This window comes from Muscardinus avellanarius, assembly GCF_963383645.1.
Source record: "Muscardinus avellanarius genome assembly, chromosome: 1".
Lineage (NCBI taxonomy): Eukaryota > Metazoa > Chordata > Mammalia > Rodentia > Gliridae > Muscardinus > Muscardinus avellanarius.
The window spans coordinates 189814572-189828234 of NC_137786.1; the positions used below are offsets into that span (position 1 = coordinate 189814572).

The 13663-nt window shown below is 37.8% G+C and overlaps 1 protein-coding gene across 1 annotated transcript in view; it reads right to left on the reverse strand.

Annotated features, from left to right (window-relative positions):
* Window positions 1–1916: 1916 nt before the first annotated feature.
* The window catches only part of COPB1 (COPI coat complex subunit beta 1), a gene marked incomplete at its 5' end in the record, with an annotated part of 41522 nt that continues 29775 nt past the window's right edge, over window positions 1917–13663 (reverse strand). The window contains 6 exons of the mRNA XM_080707520.1: window positions 1917–1982; window positions 2446–2601; window positions 3888–3977; window positions 5182–5327; window positions 7755–7874; window positions 10058–10202. Of these exons, the coding sequence (XP_080563646.1) occupies window positions 1923–1982; window positions 2446–2601; window positions 3888–3977; window positions 5182–5327; window positions 7755–7874; window positions 10058–10202 (717 nt within the window). The 3' untranslated portion in view covers window positions 1917–1922. The remainder of the gene's footprint in view (window positions 1983–2445; window positions 2602–3887; window positions 3978–5181; window positions 5328–7754; window positions 7875–10057; window positions 10203–13663) is intronic.

Sequence of the window (13663 nt, forward strand, 5' to 3'; positions counted from 1 at the left end):
TCCTAAATTAGCAGCGTGTGGTGGCACAAGCTTGAAATCCCAGTGCTTGGGAGGCTGAGACAGGAGGATCGCAGATTTGAAGTCAGCCTCAACTACTTGGTGAGGCTCTCAGCAACTTAGTGAGATGCTGTTTCCAAATAAAATATAAAATAGGTCTGGGAGTATAGCCCTGAGGTAGAAAAGCCCCCGGGTTCCACCTCCAGTACCGCAAAAATAAATTCCCATTTAATTAAAAGATTAGACTATGGAGGTCACCTCCAGTAAAGGTCAGAGACAAAAGGACAACAAAGACTTGGAAACTCAGCCCACAACCACACCTGGATGGGGATGACAGTGCCCAGCCCTAGTGAAAAGTGAGGGAAAGGTGAGGAGTGAGCTAAAGCCGAGGATAGCAACAGAGCAGCCCCTCCCCTGGGGACTGAGCCCATTTAAAAACATTGTGTGTGTGTGTGTGTGTGTGGGGCGGTAAGGGGATTGAACTCAGGGGAGTCTATCTCTGACTACATAGGGTTACACCCCCCAGACCTATTTTCTTTTCTTTTTGGTGCTGGAGATTGAACCCAGGGGCATTCTACCTGAGCTACACTCCTAGCCCAATTTTTTATTCTTTATTTTGAAACATAGTCCCACTAAGTTGGGGAAGGCCTCACTAAGTAGCTGAGGCTTGCCAAGAACCTGAATCCTTCTGTCTCAGCCTCCCAAGTACTGGGATTACAAGCGTGCACCACAACACCCGGCACCCCCAGTCCTATTTTTTATTTTTGCAGTACTGGGAATGGAACCCAGGGGCATTCTACCCATGAGTTACATCCCAAGACCTATCATTTATTCTTTATTTTGAAACAAGTTCTCAATAAGTTGCTGAGGCTGTCCTCAAACCTCAATCCTCCCATCTCAGCCTCCCAAATACTGGGATTACAAGTGTGCGATACCACAGCTGGCTTTTATTTTTTATTTTAAAACAGGGTCTCATGAAGTGACCTCCAACCTGTGATGCTCTTGTTATAGCCTTCCAAGTACTGAGATAACATAAGTGCCACAGATAAACATTTTTTATTTTGAGATGAGGCCCTGCTAAATTGTCAATGTAGACCTCAAACTTGCCATCCTCTTGCCTCAGCCTCCTGAGAAGCTGGAATTACAGGTGTGTGCCACTGTGCCCACCCCTAGAACAGATTTTTTAATCTTCTAGTTAAACCTCCTACTAGCGCTTCAGTAACTGGCTTGAACCAATTGAATTCCTAACATAGAACATCCAAAGCTAAATTTAAATACTAAAAAGTCTATTTTGAATTACCTACTCCATTGTAAATGAGTATAATTAAGAATAGTATATTAATTTCAATCAAGGTTCATAATAAATCCTTCAAAGATGGATCTTTTTGCACAAGTTATTTTCATGTTTTCTCCCTGAAGTTAAGTCTGAGAAAAGATCTTTAGAACATGATTAAGACTTTTAAAGATATCAAGTTAGAACATTACATAAGCAAAAAACAATCAAGGTCTGTTTCATTTTATATCACTGCATATATTAGCAATCTAAACAGTATTTTAAATTCATAATGGAAATTTATAAACCAACTAAAAAATCCACTGCTACATAACTCAAATTATATAATTATTTATTTATAAAATGACAAAAATTATGAATAGATCTGTTTATTGTACTGTGAAAACAGTCTTGGAAGATATGAGAAACATTATACTTTGAGGGCAGCATTCAGAATTGTTAAGACAAAAGACAAACTATAATTTTAAACTTAATCTTGATTTAAGGGAAGGCTATAAATTATTGGCTGGAATGCATTTAGCATGAACTCAGATTCTATATAACATAAAGCATGAGAATACAAAATACGTTGGAGTCCAATAAGCCCATACCTAAATTTAACTGTAAAGCTTCAAGGACTTTTTGTTTATTCTTATATACTAGTTTTCTTCTGAGACAAGTTGATTTTATCTCCAAGACTTAAGGCCATTCCCTGTAAGAAAAATGAAGATACTTACAGTTATTCAAACTATGTACAACCAGTAAGTTATTTCAGCTGAGCTAAGCCTTCTATTCAATGACACATTAAAAACAAAATCAAGGATACATAAAATAGACTTCCCCCAAACTTTACTGGGTTGAGTACAGTTTAGTGCTAGATTTATAAATTATTAGATTTATTATACCTTGGCTTTCAAAAATTACAGAACCCATTTCACCAAAACCCACAGGAAACAATCTAGTTGTATGCAAATATCCCAGAATGATAGGCCCAAAGGGGGACCATTTTAGTGAGGCAAAAGTTATGTTTTTATTCAGAAAATCCTATACACACATAAACACCCCTAATACATAAAACACAAGTATGATAGAAAGTATCATCTACAGAAATAAGAAAGAGAAATTCTCCCTCTTTTGTTTAGTTCAGAGATGCTCTCTTTAAAAGGAATCGTTACCTGACTTTTTGCACGAATTCTTATGTGGCCAGTAACAGCAGCATCTGGTCCCTGGTGAATTGGCTTCTCAATGCTGACATTTGCAAGCGCATCTTCTCCAAATATGGAACGAGCATAAAGGTTGGCTGCCATGAAGCCACAGTAACCAGAAAGGGCCTGGGAGAAAAATGTGATAAATTCAATAGTTTGCAAGAGAACTAAACCAAATAGCATAAGTAAATTATATTATTTAAAATAGTCCAGCCAGGCATGGTAGCACATGCTTGTAATCCCAGTATTGGGGAGGATGAGACAGGAGGATCAAAGATACGAGGACAGCCTCAACAAGTAGTAAGACTCTTATCAACCTAGTGAGACCATTTCAAAATAAAAATAAATGTGGTGGTGGTTCTTACAGGACCATATGAGTCTGTCAATACTATGTGTAAAAAGTGTGAATTTTACTGTGTGTAGTAAACAGTACTTAACACCAGAGGATTATACTTCAATAAACTTGACTTTATAAAAATAGTACTTATTCCAATTTGTATTTATATATTCTCTGCTTACTCACTTGTTTGCCTCCTGCACTGGATGATAAGCTCCATGAAGAAAGAAATTACTTTGGTTGGACTCAGTATTTGTTGAATAAATGAACAGCTGCTTGTTCAGCGGCAGACATTCTTTCTTCTTTCTTATTTTGCTGTTTTAGGGACTCCTGCATACTAGGCAAGTGCTCTCTACCACCAAGATACACCCCTAAGCTGACAGTATATATTCTTTTATTGCTAAAGTATTATAACATTAACAGAAATTTTGATAAAGAAAATAACTTTCTTAGAGCCCCTGCTTCATTTCTTTCTTTCAAGTCTTTTTTCATATACTCACAGCTGTAACAGAAAGTCATAGCAACTGAACTTGAGCAAATACACTCTGACCTACAATCAGAGTCCACAGAAGTTATGAACATTTTCTAGTCCAAATTACAAACAATTTTGGAACAAAAAATCCTGTATCTCAGAGGTTTCCAAACTTATTTGGCTTATTGCCCTTTTCAGAAAACAAACTGCTCAGCACTTGCCTAGAAATCCACCTTCTTCAAGTAAACAGATAAATATAGTGACAAATTTGCATTTTTTTAATGCCTCTATGTTTAGTTCCAGCACCCTCTCTGGGGCAGGACTGCCCACTTTGGAAACTTACCCAAGGAAGAGACCAAAAAGAAAAAAGGAATTTGACTATTCAGTTGGGTCACTGTCCCAGGAAGAAGTAGGATGATATATTCTAATAGAAAGAGGTAAGCCGATTTAAACATTCTATGATGACTTCTTTTAGATATTCCAAAATGATACTGTTTTTTCATGCTGAATTATAACAAAAATGCACTAGAAGAAATACAAGAGAGCCAGGAATCTACTGTACTATTCTCTATCAGATTTAAGAACTTCCCAGTCAAATCTTACCTTCTCTGGAGTGAGGCACTTCATGTTAGTTGACTTTAATATGTGCTGTAAATAGTCATTTAAATCAATCATATTGGTGTTAACTGTCACCTGTAGAGAAGAAAAATAAAGCGGAGATCATATTTCTACAAAGAGAAAGTTGTGAATCACTGGTATTTCTTTCTTTTTTCTTTTTTTGGTGGTACTGGGGTTCCTGGAAACCCTTCTACCTCTGGGCTACACTCCCAGACCTATTTTTATACTTTTTAAAATTTGGAAATAGGGTCTGCGCGATCCTCCCATCTCCACCTCCCAAGCGCGGGGATTACAAGCGTGTGCCAGCTGCTACGCCTGGCAAATCACTGGTATTTCATATTAGAACGATCGAACTATCTTTCAACTATGTAGGGGAAGAGTGGGCAAGAAAAAAGCAAACAGCTACAAAATCTAACAATGTATAGGTTGGTATCAGTATTTTCTGATAGTGATAATTTTCACAGAAGGTCAAAAAGAGGTACACAGAATAGCTCTAATAAAAATTAAGCCTCAAGTTGGGTGTGGTGGTGCACACTTGTAATCCCAGCATTCAGGAGGCTGAGACCGGAAGATCACGGTTTGTAGACAGTCTTAGCTACTTAGTGAGGCTCTCTGCAACTTAGTGAGACCCTGTTTCAAAATAAAGAATAAAAAATATTTTATTTTATTTTTATTTATTTTTATTTTTTGGTGGTACTGGGGTTCCTGGAAGCCCTTCTACCTCCAGGCTACACTCCCAGACCTATTTTTTTTTTTTTTAACATTTTTATGTGGAAACAGGGTCTCTTAAGCCAGCGATCCTCCTGTCTCCACCTCCTAAGCGCGGGGATTACAAGTGTGCACCACCACGCCCGGCAAAATATTTTATTTTTTTATAAAATAAAGGAGGTGTAGCTTGGAGGTCGAATGCCCCTGGGTTCCATCCCCAGACCTGCCAAAAAAAAAAAAAAAAAAAAAAGTTGTCCATAGACTTAGAAAAGCCTTTTTTATAGACACTAGATTCAATGGTAGATTATCATTTATACATGGACAGGATGGAATATTATTATCTATAATGTTTTAATCAATCACATTAATTATAGAATCGCTATTCTAATCCATTTACAATAGTAAATCATCAAACTATTTGCATGATTTCTACTTAAAGCCAATTTATAAGAACAGATAAAAAAGACTATTTGCATTTCACATCTTACATTTTTCAGTGGGATTAATTTCAGCAGAGAACCCCTCAACCCTCGTCAAAAGGAAGAAAGATTAAGAAGAACAGAGGACTAACTTTGTTTTCCCATTCAAATTCGGCCCACATCTGACGGAATTCAGCATCAGTGCAAGTTGCAGGCTGGATGTAGTCCATGATGTCAATGTGGATATCACTGAGGACCACACAATTTCTGTCACTTGCTGCTCCCGAGACATCATAAACTGCAATATACATATACAAAGAGATTCCCAATCAAAAGGGCAAACTTCAATAAAAACTTAGTATATCCAAAAGGTAATTATAGTTTTAGCAAATACTGATATAATACTATGTGTGGGGCTTTATAGACACTACCTGATACTCCTATCAATCCTATCTCATAGTTTCCCATCTTAGCCAAGAGGAAAGGAAAGCACAGAGAAACCAAGTAGGCTGCTTAAGGTCATAACTGGTAAGTGGTGAGGTCAGGATTCAAACTCGGGCATGCTCTTTTTTTGTTAAATAACTCAATTCAGTGTGTGCTTATAAAGTAGTTGTAGTGTGGTAGGCACTGTAGCAGATACACAAGCAATACAGTGTTCCCATTTATTTTTTCCATAATATTTTTGGATGAACACTACTGAATCATGGTACTTAAAAGATTAGAGTCTAGCTTTCCTCTTTCTAGCCTCTTTTCTTGACATCCCCCAACTCTTCCTAATTTCAGAGAAAACTTAAAGTACCAAGACATAATAAATAAATAAATTTATTATATCTAAAATGTTTTTCAAGCCGGGCGTGGTGGCGCACGCTTGTAATCCCAGCATTAGGGAGGCTGAGACCGGAGGATCACGGTTAGCGGACAGCCTCAGCTACTTAGTGAGGCCCTCTGCAACTCAGTGAGACCCGGTTTCAAAATAAAGAATAAAAAATAGGGCAGGGGGTGTAGCTCGGAGGTCAAATGCCCCTGGGTTCCATCCCCAGACCCACAAAAAAAAAAAAAAAAAAAAAAGTTTTTCAATGCACCAATAAAAAAAATTAAAAAAAAATTTCTCTCAGAATTCACTCTGGCTTCCTTCCCTTTCCTATCAGAGAAGTTCTGAGTTCTTCTTCAAGACTGACCTTCCTGCCATCTGTGATCCTTGCTTGGCTCAGGACTCCCTCCATCAGTTACCATCTCTGATGTCTTTACCTTCACTATCAGCTTTCTTCCCTACAGCACATACACATATCAAGGGGCTCTTTTCTTAAAAAAAAATAAGTCCTACCCCATCCTTGCCTTCTTTTCTGGCTACTGCCCTCTCTTACTCCTATCAAAGCAAGATCTTACACTCAGAATAATCTACACTATTTTTTGTATTTTTAACTCCTATGTAGTCTTCAACCCACCACCTTTGCCCAAAACATCCACAGGTTATTTTAAGATTACTGACTGACAAATCCAAAGGATTCCTCTTTCAGATTCATTTTACTTGGTCTCTTGAAACTTCAAAAACTTTTTTTTTTACAGATCTTTTTCCTTACTTCTGTAACCACACTTCAGATTCCTTTGTAGGTTCCTCTTACTCTGACCAAACCTTTAACATTACTGTTCTCCTGCAATATCTAGCAGAAGCCCAAGTGAGATGACAGAAGGCTTAAATCAAGGGAATTAATGGTTCAAAGGAAAGAAGAGCTGAACAAAATAGATGACTTGTTGAAGCTACAACCTTATCTGCAGAACACTGATCTTTTAAAACCCTCCTCAAGACAGGCCCGGTGGCACACACAGTACTTGGGAGGCTGAGACAGGAGGATCATGGTTTGTGGCCAGCCTCAGCTACTTAGGGAGGCCCTCCACAATTTAGTGAGACCCTGTTTCAAAGTAAAGAATAAAAAATAGGGCTTGGGGTATAACTCAGAGGTTAAAGTACCTCTAGCTTCCACCCCCAGTACTGGGAAAAAAAAAAAAAAAAAAGAAAGAAAGAAAAAATAAAACCCTCCTCAAATATTAACCCCTCCATGAAGTCTTTTCTAACCTTTCCCTCCAATCCTCCACCACTCAGAAAATTAGCTAAATTCCTATCTGGACTCCCAGCTCACTAGTACAGACTTCTGTTAAAGTGCTTACCATTATGTATTGCACTATTTTGCATATCTGCTTTCCTTTACTCAATTATAAGCTATCTGAACACATCATTTTTCCCTTGCTATGGTAGCCTTATTTCTATGATAGAATTGCTAGAAAATATGCTTATTAACTGAATGCCTCTGTAAAAACTAATCCCTAGATCTGAAATACCTCTGTGTGTCTGGCCATAAGTACCTATTTAAATTTTAGATTCATTTCAAATGTTTTCCTTTGATAATACACCCTCTTCCTTTATAAAGCTTTTCATAGTATTTTTTTGTATGATCCAAGAGCACAAAGTATATCAACAAACCCTTATAATATTATATTCTAATTATTTCCCTATTTATTTCTCCATTTGCCTGGAGGTTTCTTGAGAACAGATGCTATCTGGTTCATTTCTGTACTTAGAACACATTACAATGCTTGGTACCACAAAGTGCCCTATAAATGATAAGTGGATTCAAGTCCTGTCCTTAAGCATGTCCACAGCTACTCACTATAGAAATTCTTTAGTAAAAAATAATCAAATAACATATGCCATAAAATAGTACCTTACCTATATTACCAAAAATTATTCCATTTTCTGTTGATGCTACTTTCACATTAGCTTTAATATTTGCGAAATCATGAGGAGCAAGAGTTAAAGGAGATGGCTTTTCCACAAGTTTCAGATCACCTAGAGAAGAAAAAAGTTTGGACGTGGTTAAAAAAAAACAAAAACACAAAGTCAGGCGTGATGGCACAGGCTTGTAATCCAAGCAATTGGGAGGCTGACACTGGAGGATCGCGGTTCGTGGACAGTCTCAGCTACTTAGTGAGGCCCTCTGCAACTTAGTGAGATGCTGTTTCAAAATAAAGAATAAAAAAATAGGGCTGGGGGTGTAGTTTGGAAGTCAAATGCCCCTGGGTTTCATCCGCATACCCACAAAACAAACAAACAAACAAACAACCCAAAAACAAACACAAAACAAAAACAAAAACATGAAGTGGTATACAACTTAACAGTTTCTAGGGAAATTAGGAATATGAAAAGACTATGATTCAACTACCAGGAGGACAACAATGAAGAAATTATTTAGTATCATTATTATTTATTACTTGTATCAATCTATACATTTAAAAAAAAGATAACAGGCATCTCAGAGTAATTCTATGTTTAATTTATATGTGTGGAGGGGTAATTTAAGTATATCATCTTATTTCAATGAGTGAATTATAACTTCTCAAAAAAGATTAGGTCTTAAATTCTATACTCCATTATAACAAACAATAAAAAAAATCTGTAAAAAGACTTAAATTCTTTTCTTTTTTTTGTGGTACTGGGGTTCCTGGAAACCTTTCTACCTCCAGGCTACACTCTCAGACCCATTTTATATTTTCATTTGGAAACGGTCTCTTAAGCCAGCAGGCTGGCTTCGAACCTGCATGATCCACCTGTCTCTGCCTCCCAAGCGCGGGGATTACAAGTGTGCGCCACCATGCCCGGCAAGACTTAAATTCTTAGAGATAGTTCATTGTAGATAGGCATCAAGTTATGCTGAAGAAAACAGGACAAAAAATGTTTTTCTCTTGATATTCTGAAGTTCCTTAACTCTTTAGTAAGACATATGGAGTTTTCTAGGAGTAGTGTACTATTCCTATACATAACTTACATTTTAAAAACCAGATGTAGGCTGGGCGTGGTGACGCATGCTTGTAATCCCCGCGCTTGGGAGGCTGAGACAGGAGGATCACGCAGGTTCGAAGCGGGCCTCAGCTACTTAGTGAGGCTCTCAGCAACTTAGTGAGACCCTGTTTCCAAATAAAATAGAAAATAGGTCTGGGAGTATACCCTAGAGGTAGAAAAGCCCCTGGGTTCCACCCCCAGTACCACAAAAATAAATAAATAAATAAATAAATAAATAAATAAATAAAATAAAAATAAATAAATATAAAAAATAGGATGTATTCATTTCATCACCCCCCATGCCATTTTGGGGGGTGATGAAATATTTCTATTTTCTGTATTTCTATCTTTCTAATAAACTTCTTTAAATCTTCAAAACAAATAAAAATAAAAAAATAAAAACCAAATGTAGAAGTGATCAAAAAGTCTGATTCATGTCTCTTTGTTAAGAAAAGAGACATCACATGTTGCTAAAAGTAATAATGATTACTTTGGCCACATGAGATAGGTAATAGTATGGATTCTGAAAATAACTCATTCTGTACTAAAGCAACTAAAATTTAACTAAGTGCGAGATACCTAGTAAATCTGTCACTTAAAAAATCTCTTATATCTAGCAAAATTGACCTTTTTTTTTGCAGTACTGAGAATTGAACCTAGGGGTGTTCTACCTCTGACCTACACCCCCATCCCTATTTTTTATCACTAAGTTATGGAGGGCCTCACTATGTAGTTGAGGCTGGCTACAAACCTGCAATTCTTCTGTCTCATCCTCCCAAGTACTGGGATTACAAGCATGCACCACCACGCTCAGCCAAAACTGACATTTATTGAATCAAACTCAGAATTGAACCTATTCAAATGTGCCAAGTGTCATAGCACATCAACAAGACAAGGTTGGAGTTGAGCCAGGTGTGGTGTGTGCATGTTTGTAATCCCAGTACTTGGGAGGCTAAGACAGGAGGATTGCGGTTCTCAGTTAGCCTCAGTTACTTAGTGAGACCCTCCGCAACTCAGTGAGACCCTGTTTCAAAACAAGAATAAAATATAGGGCTTAAATCTCCGTACTGCAAAAACAAAACCTGGAGTTGGAGACTAACTTAAATATAAAACTAAACCTTGATTCCAAATATCACACAGGGCTCAAGAAAATTCTTATACTGAAATGTTTCTTTTATAATAAATTTCCTTACCTAGAGTAGCTAACTCTAATGTGCAATTCTGTAAAGTGTCACTAGTTTGGTTGACAACGAGTACATCCAGTACGATATCATATTGGTTGACATGAACATAAGCTTCAGCATACACAGGATCTGAGAAACCTGTCAATTGGGTAACCTGTCAGAGCAAAAATAAAACATAATAAAATGAGATACAATTCAACCAAACAGTCTGACAAAATGATTAAATCTGATAATTAACAGAGACACTTAAATCTGATAATTAACAGAGACACTTAGATTAGAAAAGTCATTTTCAGATAGGTTTAATAAAATTGTTTTGTAATGCAGAAATGAAATTTGAACCTGGGACAATTATAAGCAACAGATTCTAGAGCTTAAAAAGTTATTCAAACAACATAGAATTTAAAACTAATTCAAGCTGGGTATGGTGGCACATGCTTGTAATCCCAGTACTTGTGAGGCTGAGACAAGACCATCTCAGGTTTGAGGCCAGCCTTGGCAACTAAGCCAGACCTTCAGCAACTTAGCAAGACACGTTTCAAAATAAAAAGCCAAAAGGGCTGAGGGTGCAGCTTGGAGGTAGAATGTTCATCAATTCAATCCCTAATACCAAAGCCAAAAAACCAAAAAACACCAAAAAACCCAAAACAACCACCAATATAAAAACAAAAAAGTCCCGAACAAAGAGCTCCCTAACGTAAAAAATGATACCCAGGCATCTATTGGTTTTGTTTTGTTACTGGGAATTGAACATAAGGCCTCATAGATGCTAAGCATATGCCCAACCACTGAGCTACACCCCCAGTTCATCTATTGTTTTTTAAGTTCATTAGCTCAGTATATAGTATTTTATATTTTGGCTACTAGTTCAGTAGTAAAAAGATGTTAAGTATGTTTAGAAAATGCATTAAACAATGTCAACTTAGCAAGTAGATACTTAGCATTTAAATACATTTTTCAGTTAAATGCCTGGATAGGTAGCCGAGTTCACAACTTGCATTCTGAAACTTAGAAACCAAATGAAGTTAAGAGAAAATGATAGTCTCTGCTACCCAAGCTCAATAACTGAACAGATCATAATAGCAAGACATGCCTGTACTGCCACAAAGAAAAAACTTAAAATGCTTCTCTCTAAAATTTTAAAAACATCCAAAGGATAGTACTTAAAAAAAAATGTAAAAAGATAGGCAACTAAGGTAAAAACAGATCAATTTGAAACTTCTGTGCATTAAAGGATACTAACAGAGTTAAAAGAAAAATAAAACCAAAGAATGGGAGATTTTTGCCACCTACTCTTCTGAAAGAGGACTAATATCTAGAATACAGAGAACTCAAGAAACTCAACACTAAGAAAACAAATAACCCAATCACAAAATGAGCAAGTGAACTAAAGAGACACTTCATGAAAGAAGAAATTCAAATGGCCAATAAATGCATGAAAAAATGCTCAACATCATTAGCAATCAGAGAGATACAAATTAAAACTAGCCTGAGATTTTACTTAACTCCAACTAGAATGGCAATCATTAAAAACACAAACAACAAATGCTAGTGAGGATGTGGAGAAGTGGGAACTCTAAGACATTGTTGGTGGGATTGCAAATTAGTGCAACCACTTTGGAAAACACTATGGAGAATCCTCAGAAGAATGGGAACAAATCTACCATTTGATCCAGCAATACCACTTCTGGGTATCTACCCAAAAGAAACTGAACTACCAAACTAATGCATGTGTATCTATGTTCATAGCTGCATAATTCACCATTGCCAAACTATGGAACCAACTAAGATGTCCATCAACAGATGAGTGGATTACAAAACTGTGGGATATGTACACAATGAAATTTTATTCAGCCATAAAGAAAAACACAATTATGTCATATACAGGGAAATGGATGGCACTGGAGAACATTTTGCTAAGTGAGATTAGTCAGTCACAAAAAACAAGAAATCAGATGCTCCCCCTATTATGCAGAAGCTAGGAACAAATGGGTCACAGGAGAAACTCTAGAAAAAAGAGATATTATAGATGAGCAAATAAGGCAACCTAACTGAGAGGATGAAAGGGGAAAGAGGGAAATTCCCTAATGCACATGATGCACATTAACAAACATATCAATGTCAATCACTAAGCCAAACATGAGAAGGATGGGGGGAGGGAATGGAGTGATGTGTGCATGTATGCCTCTACCATCTTGTACCCCATTAAGATGTAGGACTACAATACTACAATAAAAAATTTAAAAAGTAAATACATAAATATCACAAGCCACAAAAATAGCATAAAATGGTATCAAGGATTTAATAAGAAAATTGTAGGAAGATGGCGACCAAGAAAAGCGGGGCTTAAGAGCCCCGCTAACAACCAATCTCCATTAACACAAAATCAGCGCCTTTCATAGCCAGAAAATACCATCACTAGAGAAACAAAAAAATCAGCAGGCTCCAGAGAGAAAGTGGACTGAGAACAGAGCTCAGAGCCACAGAGGAGATACACCGGCCTCACGCCCGAGGACGCGGCAGCAGCGCCATACTGCCAGCGACAGCAGCGAATTCACCGGACGGCTACAGCAAGCCGAGGTGAGCCACTGAGGAACAGCCAGGCGGGATCTCTCGGCGCAGGGAGCATCTAAAGCTCCCAGTGGCTGAGCTCAGCACACGCCGCAGGGATTCAGAGTGGAAATCAAAACCAAGAAGAAATACGCCAGCCTCACGGCCGAGGGCGTAGCAGCAGCGCCATATTGCCACCGGCGGCGGCGGCAGCAGCAGCGAATTCACCATGTCCAGCACAGCTACATCTGTGTACTAAAGAACAGTGAGTCAAATTGCGGGCCACAGAGGAGAAATCCCAGTACTGTACTCCCTGGGACTTGACCCAGTGGGGGAGGGGCAGTGGCAGAGATATCACACCATAGGAGAACGTGCAACCTGGCACCGCACACAGTCTAAAGCAGCCTCTATTAACTCTCTGGGTCGGAGACTTTGTGATACAATCCAGTAAAGGAGTAGTGAGGTCTGAGATACTACTGACTCAAGATCCAGAACACCTTAAGTGAAGTCATAGTGACCTAAGGGAAGAACCCAGAGAAGGCACAAACTTCCTAAATCATGGGAAAGAGGAATAATACTGGAGCAATGAATGCCCACAACCCCACAACATCAGAACCCGATAAAACAGAAAATCAGAGATTTCTAGAAGATCAAATCAGGAAAATAACTGTAGAAATAATAGAGGTGCTTCGAAAAGAACTCAGAGAGAGCCAAAAAGAGATAAAGGATGCAATTAATGAAGTAAAGGCCTCAATTCAAAGCACAAACAACCGATTAGAACACATGGAGAACAGAATCTCGCTCTTAGAAGATGATCATTCCAAAAATGAACTCATAGTTTCTAATCTAGAAAAAAATATCCAATAGCAGGAATCTGATATTGAAGAAATATGGGCCCATTTTAAGAGAGCTAACCTAAGAATAATTGGATTAGAGGAGGGAAAAGAAAGTGAAACCAAAGGGATCAACAATCTCTTCAAGGAAGTAATAGCAGAAAATTTTCCAAACATAGAGCAAGAGGTTGATACACAGGTCCAGGAAACCTATAGAGCTCCCTTCAGATAG